Below are 10,752 nucleotides of genomic sequence, written 5' to 3'. Positions count from 1 at the left end.
CCTGGCTTCCCCTCCTCTCTGGCAAAGCATGAGACTGAGAAAGTCCTTGGTCAGAGTAAACATTACTGAGCAACAACTAAAAACATCGGTGTTATCAGCGTTGTTCCCAGACTGAAAGTCAAAAACACAGCACTGCACCAGCTACTAAGAAGGAGAAAAAATGACTGCTGTAGCTGAACCCAGGACAGGCATCACAAAGATGCTCAACTTGAGCTTCCACATACTAGATCTAGAAAGCAGGGCAGTTACAAAGTATAGAGGATGTATCTTTTGGTATTTGCATCATTTAACAACCTGGTACTGTACTTCAGAATGGAGCTATTGAAATGAGTCATGTCTTCGGGTATGATATTCACCACCTTATCTAACCTGACACAAGTGGACTGTGTTCTGTTCCTTTCTCTATTCTCTTTGAACAAGTGATATAATAGTTCATTCAGAACCACAATGCTAGCTGTTACACCACCAGCCATAAGAGTGCCTGGGTAAGCAAGATAGATTACAGACTTGTAGTAAATTATTGTTTAGGCAGCTTTCCTTAGAAATTTTAGTACTGAAATCTTTTAGTTAAGACAGGCTGCATTCACTGTATCACATGAAACAGACACCAGTACTCCTGTGACAAAAATAGGGCTTTGCCTGTATTGCAAGCTGCAAAAATCTGAGTTTGCCTAGCTGAAGTAGTCTTCCCCACACAAAGAACTTAAGTTTGTGCACCATGAAGAGACAAACCAAATGATAAGCCCCTAGTATTAGCTTGAATGGATTAACATCCAATTTTTATAGCAGCTGCTAGCAGGTTCCCCTCTTTTCTCTACACCAAGGTAACCCAGCTAACACCAGCAATACTATCCTTTGAGCTGTAAGGTTCCATGTCAAGTTACTACATTCATAAGCAGATAAATTAGATTCCTAGTTTGTCTTGAAATTGCATCCTATCAGTGCTGTTAATAGAAAGGAGTCAGCCATACCAATCTTCTTTCCCTCTGCCTTCAATTAAATTGTAACTTTATATAAGCAATTTCAAAAAAATCTCTCCTCCCTGGCTCTCAGCTGCTAAGTGATTACATTAGGCTGACAGTATCCAGATAATTCTAGAGATTAAGAACCACTCTACAGAGAACAGAGCTAACAACCCAAGTGGTATTTACATCTAAAAATGCTACTTGTTTACAAAAACTAGGTCTGACACCAGTACTTTCAGCTACTCATCAATAAGCAGCTGAAGGACAAGATGTCGTCTCCATTGTTTTCTTTTGTTTCAAAGTCTCGCTCCTCAGCAACTGTAGGACAGGGCTCTTACCTCACCATTTATGAAAAAGTTCATTTTCTTTCATGTGTCTGATTTAGAAGCTTAAAATACTTACATTACTGTTCTATGCTTTGCTGCAAGCTTTGACCTCTAACCAGGAAGTAAAGGAGCATCATAGTGTTTAGGTCCAATAACATAACAGTTTGAACCCTGCCACTATTGACATATTTAAAAGCCAAGAACAGAGGTAGCAACTGGAAATCAAACATGCAATCAATTATTAATACATGCTTTTGAATTTTGTTTCAACTTTTTACAATACTCTTACCTGTAAAGAGAAATGCTAGGGAGCTTTAGAAAGCTCTTGCTTTAATCATAGGAGAGTCTCTAGACATCTGGCATCTCAGTCTATGATTAGAATTCCTAGCAGTCATGTTAAGTCAACATTTACTTGACTGTTCCTGTATGATGACAGACTAGTATTCAAATTCAAGCATAATCCAGGGTACTTTACCTTTAGCAAGAATCAGAGATCTGCATTACTATCAGCAACTGGGAGGAGGCCTGTTAAGCAGTTACATACTGGTATATAGGCTGTCCACGTAAAATTTAAGGTATAATACCTTGACTGATCCAAGAGCTGGAACTATGCCAATTCACAAGATAACATGACATCTAGTTAAATTCTTGGGCTTTCAACATAATAACAGAAAAGCATGCAGAGCAAGAATTTTTCTAAATTCTTATTTGTAAATACCTTCAAGAACTCAAGGCTTAAAACTGGGACATCTACTTGGCTTTAGTAAGCTGCAGTTCTTCAGGTCAAAATACCTTGATTTACATGTCCTTTGGCAAATTGATTGCCATGCTTAAGCAAAAAACTTAACTGACATTATACCGAAACAACTCAAACTTCAGGGGAATTTCTTATTGTATCTTCCTATCGTATCAAGACCAGCAATTTAGTAGTTTAGGTCAGCCATAGTCTGGAAATGAGTTCAGTCCTTCACTGTATTTAAAGCTTTATTTATAGGAAATTCACTGCATTAATGGCAGCAATATTTGCATTGTATTTGAACTCAGCACTAATAGGTTAATATTTACATGTAGATAACATTTAAACCAAAACAAACTAAAATACAGCCACAGTTTTAGACAAACATACAAGTTACAGACAGACTTCATAATAAGAGTAATCACAATTATTTCACTGTGGTGGTTGATTTAGTCCAAAAGGCCTATTATTTCTTAATCAGATTAGCAGGAAGAGTGGATTTGTCCAAGTCGTCAAAATACGGATGGTTCAAGGCCATTTTGCCAGAAATTCTTTTTGCAGGATCATAAATTAACATTTTCTGAAAGAGAAAAGAAACATTTACTCCCTCATGAAGTGGTAATTAAAATCATGTTACACAGGTAGCTATTTCACCATAGTAATAATCAAGTAACCATTAAGACAAAGTTTTCTCCTATGTTCCATGACTTCTCATAGATGGAGAGATTATTTCTACCTATTAGTAGTGCATAGCATCTCAGAAAGTAAAGAAATAACCAAGTTCATGCATGTGTCAATGGCAATCATTAGTCTCAGCTTCTCAACTAAGGGATATAAACAAACTTTGGGTGGTCAAAGCCAAAAATGCCTACAAGGACAAGTGGTCTTTTCCTTGTTTTGTTAAACTGACACTTTAAAAACCAGTGTCAAATTGCTCCTACTCAGCTTGGTGCAGCAGTTTACAGCTAAAATATGAGTGATCACTGTTTCAGAATCCAAAGAGGAATGCATTACAAGCAGGTAGAACTGAAGAAACCCAGCATTTTAAAACCTTCAGTTGCTTTGCAATAAGTTACTTCAGCTGAAGACTTCAATAATAAAATTTTATATTTAAATGATTAGAGCAAATAAAGAGGACGCTGTAGCTACTAAAATAGTACACTGGAACTTTAAAGAAAAAATACACTAAAAAACACACAAAAAAAAAAAAAAAAAAAAAAAAAAAAAAAAAAAAAAAAAAAAAAAAAAAAAAAAAAAAAAAAAAAAAAAAAAAAAAAAAAAAAAAAAAAAAAAAAAAAAAAAAAAAAAAAAAAAAAAAAAAAAAAAAAAAAAAAAAAAAAAAAAAAAAAAAAAAAAAAAAAAAAAAAAAAAAAAAAAAAAAAAAAAAAAAAAAAAAAAAAAAAAAAAAAAAAAAAAAAAAAAAAGAAACCCTCCCTACAGTTTATACCACACAAGAAGGGGCCAAAAGAATATAGGAATGAAATGTTCAGCAGTTTTGTACTACAGCTAAAACTGTCTCCACAAAGTGTTTTTGCTTTTACTTCTCCTTACTAAACGAGAAAATACACTTCAAATTCACATAATCAAGATTCTACCATCTGCTTCTTTCCCATGCCCACAACAAACTTCTTCCAGAAAAAGAAAAACTTAACCTGTATTACCCTGCCCAGTAGGTTATTACCCTACCAGTCTTGACAGTTATCTTTAGACATCATCCTTCAGGGAGTCTTCAAAGTTGATTTAAATCACTGAATTTGCATTTATATTCTCTGAACTCCTGCCAAATACAACACTGTCTCTAGATTTAGAAACATGTCCAATTTCACCTTAAGACAGGTTCCCATTAGCTATACCCCAGAACAGTATCCTATAGCTAACACTGATATCAAAAGTTCTCTTAAAATTGAAGTCAGACAATAAAGGGCAAATTTCTCTGAAAAGGGACGCTGCACATTGAGACTACAGTACTTCAGCAGACAGATTAAGTGACCATTTCTTCTCTGAGCAGTCTGGAACAATTCTTCCTGTAACTTAGTGTCCGACAGACCAAAGCTTTTGATGGCAACCATTAAGTGCTTTGAAATGCTGTGCCTGTGTTACAGAACAAAAATCTTCAGTTTTGTTGCCTTTAAAGTCCTATTGCTTCTTCGGTCTTACAAGTGCTATAGGAAGCTTAAATGGATTCCAAACAGCTACAGATTCAGCCATAGCCCTGTCACCAGGCATTAACAGGAAGCTAAAATTTCAGCATTAAGGTAAAACTATATAAAATTTTACCAAACTTAATATGCTTTGAGATTAGTAATGTGTTAATACCATTTACAGAACTAGTTTTCTTTTTCCTTTAGCAGCAGCATCCCAAAATACTGGTTTTACACAATGAAGTCACATCTAAGCTCAGATGAGTACTTAGCCAGTTATGTGACTGTATCAACAAGATTCACTTGCCTGTTCAATTGATTTTAGTTTGTAAATAAAATCAGTGACAATTCTACTTCAAAGTGATTTAACAATGTTGTCAGTGGACACAAAGGAATTATTCCCAGCTTAAATCAGTTGTCTCTGTAAACTGATACTGCTACAAGGTTCAAAGAGCTATCCAGGATGACTATGTTTAACAAATATTCAGGTTGTTAGTCTGAACTGTGGCTCAGTTCTCACAAAGAAAACTTGTGAGAAATCACAGTCATTTGAGCTTCTCGGGTACCACCACTTCATTCAAAGTATTTTGCCACAGACATGGCAATAAACTACTTTGACTGCTTAAAAACACAAGCCAACTACACAGGTCACTGCTGTACAAGATTCCCCCTGTACCAAGATGCTTCTGAAGTTTCAGCTTACCTTAAGACTTGTAGAGCACCCAACTCCACACCTTCAAATGCAAATTTACATTGCATAAATGCAGCTTTAGGAGAGCCAAAGGATAAGTCACCAAGGTACATTCTTATACTTAGGTGCATCCAAGATCACACCTAAGATGTGATCTAAATTAGTCCACACTATCAACACATGAGCTGGGACAGCACTAAATGGAAAAGCCTGATGAAGAGCTTGCCAAGTAAAAGCTCAGGGGGACAGTTCAACTGCACGACCACAGAACTAAAGTAAACTCACACTGGACACAAAATATACCAATTAAAAGTTAAGTTTACCACAGCCAAAAATCTTTCAACTCAGTTTAAAGGCAAGGTTAATCCCCATGCCATATGGTAATTAGTGCTGGCACCAGGAAGGTAACTGCTACAGTTTGTGGGCAAGAGCCTTCACTTAAGCCTGTTTGTAAAAGCTCATCCTCAGTTTCAAGTTGTATCTGGCTTACTAGCACTAAAAAAAAAAAAAAAAATAAATAAAATCTGAGGCATAACTGGTTAATGAGAATAGTCGTCGAGTCATTATTTATGAAAGTAGTGAGTGAATGTCAAACCATCAGTTCTACAAGAACAACAGCCCATGCTGCTGAAGATAGCCTGAAGATCTCTGTATCTTCATTCTAGAAAAAACTGATTAGTAAACCTTTTTATTTTAGATCTGTTCAGTTTATTAATAAGCAGTTTAAGAAAGACTACTTACAGACAGCAGATCAAGTCCATCTTCATCTAAGTTTTTGACATGTGTTCCAAGGCTGCCAGGTTTCCATTTTGGGAATGTGTTTTTATAGTCTTGCAGGGATTCCACTTCAGGCCACACCTCATTATTGGGGGTCCCTAAAGCTCTATGTAAGCATAAGCAACATATTAAACAATTTAGTCTGAAATCTGCATGCACTACTATGGTTTTAATAAGAACAAAGCGCTGTTGTACAATGCTGCACAAATCGCAAGGAAAGGTTCAACCTGACGTACCTGAAGATTCTGAAGAGCTGGTCTATCTCAGAGTCCCCATGGAAAAGAGGCTTTTTAGTTGCTAGCTCAGCAAATATGGTACCTATGCTCCATATATCTACAGGAGTAGAGTAACGAGCAGATCCCAGCAACACCTCTGGAGACCTGTACCACAGTGTCACTACCTATTGAACAAGGAAATTTTTTGTAAGTTTATATAATCAGGCCATCTAATTGCACACACAACAGCTCTTTCATCATTAAGCAGCGTTCAAAGTTGTTTGGTTAAAGGAATAACTACTGCTAGACGTTTTAGTGAAAACACTAGTTTCAAACTTCATTTATAGACTAACATAATAAACTCCATTGCAGTAGTTTCCACTGAAGGTGAAGCAGTTGCATACACTACCTTCTCAACAAGCATGAAGGCTTTTGCACCTAGCCACTGAAACTCTCAGACTTGAGTATTCTGTGAAGTAAATATGCCCTTACGAGACAGTAAGCGACAAGTTCTGGGCCATCTGATTCAATGTCAAGGTAACAGTGGGATTCGTAATAATCTTTGGAACCTTAGAGTAGAACCATACTCAGGGAAGTGGAAAGCCATGGAATAGAACAAAAACTGAAATACAGCTTTCTGGCACTGTTACTTTACAACTTCAAGAACTCCATGATTCTTTTTTAGTTGTTTCATATTCAGTTATTATCAGGAAGCTAGAAAGCATTGTCCAAATCACCAAGAGGATGTTGCAACTCACTTCATGAGTGTATACCCGCACTGGAATTCCAAAGGCTCGAGCCAATCCAAAGTCTGCCAGTTTAATCACTCCTTTGTCATCTATTAAGAGATTCTGAGGTTTTAAGTCTCTGTGCAGAACTCTTCTTGAATGGCAGAAGACAATGCCTTGCAAGATTTGATACAAGTAACTCTAGAAAGGGTGAAAGAGAAAGAAAGAGTAACTTTTAGTACAAGGTAATGTTCTGCAACATAAAGCAGTTCCCTTACATTGTCCCTACACATAGTAGTAGGAAATGGAGATTCAAAGCATTGCAGATAAGCCACACAAATTAATTCTTTACTTAAGCTTAGTTCAAAGCAGTTTAATTTCAGTAATTAAAAGAATTTGAAGTGGCATTTGAAAGCCAAACTCACATTCGTCTTAGTATCCACGACTGCCTCTTTAACCTTTCATTTAACCTCGAGGAGTTAATTATACTGAAACTAAGAGCTGCTTACAGCTTTGTAGGTCATCATTAATTTCTCTTATATTAAGAAATTGTCCTCATTACCTTAACACGTGAACGATCCAAATATTGGCCTGATGGAATAGTATCCAAGTATTTCTTGAGATCCATGGAAAGAAATTCAAAGACGAGGTACAGTCTTGAATCCTGCATAAGAACATCCTGAAGACTAAAAATTGAGTATACAATCAACTCCATTGCAAAATGCATGGACTCAGTTACATTTCCCTTCTCAAAAGGGGTATAAGCTGACAATTCCAGGTTCCTATTATGAAAGTGTTAAAGTTTTCAATCTTCAAAGATTAACAGACTTAGTGAGTAATACTGTCATCTGGAAAACCAAGTATATCTGAAATAGAATCAGACAGATAAAAACCTAAATGCTTCCTCTTAAACTTCTGTTCCTTTATGCCTAGTATAAGACACAGGAAGTTTGACCAAAAAAAAAAAAAAAAAAAAACCAAAAACAACCAAAAACCCAAAACTGGAGTGTTGGTGTCTACCCTCTGTTTGAAGCTGACCTCTCTTTGAAGCAGAGCCTGAAATACTAGGAGGGCTTAAGGAAATATAATAGGAATCTAGTAGACACAGCAGAATTTACACAGGTTTAAGTATTTCCTTCATCCTTAATAGGTTATAATGGATCCTAAACACAAGCATACATACACTGAGACACTATGTGGCTGGAACTTGGTTAGTTTTAAAGCACATTAAACAAAGTAATTCGCAGCACCAAAGAGCAAGTAAATATTTTGCAGGAAAGACAATAGCTGCAATTAATTTTACACGTCAAGTAGTCACTGATGGAAGTTTCACTAGTAGCTCAGATGTGCCAGCTATGACAGCATTGTAATGCAACATGTAAATCTCTGCAACAAAACAGCAGAGAAGTGATTGATGACAGAGGATCAAGTAAGAACACTAAAGTCAAATGGTATAATGCAAGGCGGCAAATAAAACTGAGACTGAAGTAACACTTCAACCAGTTTTCTTCAGGTATACTGTCTCCTCTCTGACAATAACCACTCAAGATAATCTATATAAATTACAAAAAGGAACAAAAAGTTTTAGATTCCTAGAATAGGAAAAGGCAGCATGAGGAAATCTTAATTAGAAAACTGCCATAAACATGGGATTTGGGACTATAGCAATTTGCTGCAAAGCAGACACTGTATTAAACAGTCACTAAATTGTAGAAAAATGATTTCTTATGTAAAGGGACCTAGTGCTCTTCAAAGAGTTTAGCTAAATACCAGTATATGCATACCAGACTATATTGGGATGATGCAGCTCTTTTAATAAAGAAATTTCTCGGATAGCAGTACTTGGAACACCTTCCTCCTCACTTTCTAGACGTATTTTCTTCATTGCAACCACTTGGCCTGTGGTTTTGTGCCGACCTTTATACACAACACCATAGGTACCTGAACAAAAAGACAATGAAACGCGTATAGGACATACCAGCTCCAGGTACAGATAAGTCATTGCAAATAAGAATTGCTAGCATAGGCAAGAGTCCTTGCAATTTAAATCTCTGACTTGCTTATGAACTACCACTCAATTCTGGCAGTTGGACCATACAATAGTTTTGTTTAAGCATGCCATCTATGAACAGTATCATTATTAGGACAGGGCACTTAGTAACCCGAGTATGCAACTTGAATATTTGGAAGATGCAGTTGTAAAAATCTGATACTGTTTGAGTTTCAAGTTGATTAACTTTCAGGCAAGATCACTGTATACCTCTTCATCCCCAAGGAGTTAGGATTTTGCGATCGATACATCATATGCAAATGGTAAACGTTTAGCTACAAAAAAACTTAGCGCTCCCTCTTCAGAGATCTAGATGTCCATTAGTCAAACCTATAGAAATACCTCTAGCACAGTCTTCAGTGCAGGAGAGAGGATAGTGCTGTAGGTCTAAGCAGTTGCTAAAATTGGAACCAGTAATAAATTCCAAATCAATAATCTGTTTCAGTAATCAGTGTTCACGGGAATAGAACTCTTCACAAACCAAGACAGCTAAAGCATTCTCTTTTCACCCTTCTTGAAGCATTTATCCTCGAGATTAAATTCAATCAATCTAGTTTCTTTCAGGAAAAAAGATACTTGCACAAGGCTTTACTTACAAAGCTTTGTTTTAAAATCCAAGCCCATACATTTTGCTATAGCCTTAGAGTACCTCCTCAGAGTAGCATTCTATGAATTCCCCAGTCTACATAAAGCTAAAGCACTTTAAAACACAGACTTCAACATTTAACAAAGGCTCAATTTCCAGTGAAGGGGGGAGTTCTAACTAACTCCTGCATTGAAGCAATCTTCTTATTGCCATACAGTAAATGAATTGTTAAAATTCACTTCTCCAGAGGTTTACAATCTGCTCTTTCCATTGACAAGCACAGTGACCAGATGTAGTCAGAGCAGCCAGTCTACAAACCACTACTCCCTACCAGCAGCTCTGAGCAAAATAAGCAAAGTTATACACAAAGGAATGGAGGAGCTTCCTAAGTTGAAAAGCTGGTTTCAGGCCTCAGAATATATTTTCTCCCCTTCTTGGAGGCAAATTACACCATTAGCCATCAATATAAAGGTAGACACCTCTCAACAGTGATTGGTTGTTTCAAATAGACCATGTTACCCTCAGGAGAAAGGCAATCTGAAAGTTTTTACAGCAAGAGATAGTTACTGCAGTAAATCACAAGCTTATTTTTCCAGTTAGTTGAATATCAGTAGTTTCTCTAATAGCCAGCGCACAAAATGGCACTTGGTACCTCAAACTGTGGAGCATTACAAGGCTCTATTCTGCATACTTACCTTCCCCAATCTTCTCTATTTTTGTGTAATCATCCATTGTTGTGGTTATCCCTGAAATGAACAGGAAAACAAGAACCCCATAAGCATGAATGGTTGCTGTCCTGAACACAGACAAGTCACTGAAGCTATGCCAGGTCTTTAGAAGCTACTTTTATCTTACATAATTAGAATCTAACATGAAAGACTTACCATTCTCTTCAATGAACACACAAGTTTTTATTCAGGGTTCCAACTAGAAAAACTACATCCTGAAGTATGAGTGGGCACCATCTCAAAGGAGAAAGATGCTTTTGTGCAAAAAGCTCCTCCAAACAACTGAAAAAACATACCCAATTCATAAGTTTTATGTAATTACCTATTAGCAGGAGTTTTACTATCTAAAAATCACAGGGTTCGTTGTTAGCAACATAAAAGAACGCCAGCCCCATGTAATTTGACAAGTATACAGGACAGAGCTACAAACCTAAACTACGCTGACAGGCACCAGATACTACGAGGCATTAGCACCTCGTGGGACTGGCACCTTCAGTGCTGCTCTTGACCACTTTCATTCAGCACAGCTGAGCTTTATTACCAAGCTCAGAAGCGTTACGAGGCAACGAGCGAATCTGTAGTTACCTACAGCTCCACAGGAGGTTTCCGAATCAGGCAGTCGCTAAGCCAGGGAGAGGGAAGCGAGCGCCCGTTAACCGCGCAGGCAAGGTCAGCGGCACGCTCCCATAGGGGTCCAGCTCCTGCCCATTGTTACAGGCCCTATCGCCTTAAAACCGCGCCCGGTGCCGAGCCCAGCGAAGGCAGAAGCCCGCTCCAGAAGCGTCCGGCCTGCACACCTCCCTCCCTTC

At 37.3% G+C, this 10,752-nt stretch overlaps 1 protein-coding gene across 1 annotated transcript; it reads right to left on the bottom strand.

Annotated features, from left to right (window-relative positions):
• Positions 1 to 2,435: 2,435 nt before the first annotated feature.
• On the bottom strand, positions 2,436 to 9,963 carry CDK1 (cyclin-dependent kinase 1). The gene is made up of 7 exons (XM_010009795.1): positions 9,911 to 9,963; positions 8,364 to 8,520; positions 7,142 to 7,265; positions 6,610 to 6,780; positions 5,873 to 6,036; positions 5,601 to 5,742; positions 2,436 to 2,607 (listed from the first exon to the last, which is right to left on the bottom strand). Exons 1-7 carry the CDS (start codon positions 9,945 to 9,947, stop codon positions 2,494 to 2,496), a joined length of 909 nt encoding a protein of 302 aa, XP_010008097.1. The 5' UTR covers positions 9,948 to 9,963; the 3' UTR covers positions 2,436 to 2,493.
• Positions 9,964 to 10,752: the final 789 nt, after the last annotated feature.

The sequence above is a fragment of the Nestor notabilis genome, unplaced genomic scaffold (genome assembly GCF_000696875.1).
Source record: "Nestor notabilis isolate BGI_N333 unplaced genomic scaffold, ASM69687v1 scaffold35922, whole genome shotgun sequence".
NCBI lineage: Eukaryota > Metazoa > Chordata > Aves > Psittaciformes > Psittacidae > Nestor > Nestor notabilis.
The sequence above is the reverse complement of the archived record's forward strand: the minus strand, read 5'-3'. Positions and strand labels throughout refer to the sequence as shown.

Bases quoted from the DNA above. Each gene is read 5' to 3' on its own strand.
- CDK1 (XM_010009795.1), bottom strand. From the start codon at position 9,947: ATGGATGATTACACAAAAATAGAGAAGATTGGGGAAG. The intron at 8,521-9,910 runs GTAAGTATGCAG...CTTTTTGTTCAG, and splicing joins AATAGAGAAGATTGGGGAAG to GTACCTATGGTGTTGTGTAT. The intron at 2,608-5,600 runs GTAAGTAGTCTT...TTTCTCTTTCAG, and splicing joins ATGGACTTGATCTGCTGTCT to AAAATGTTAATTTATGATCC.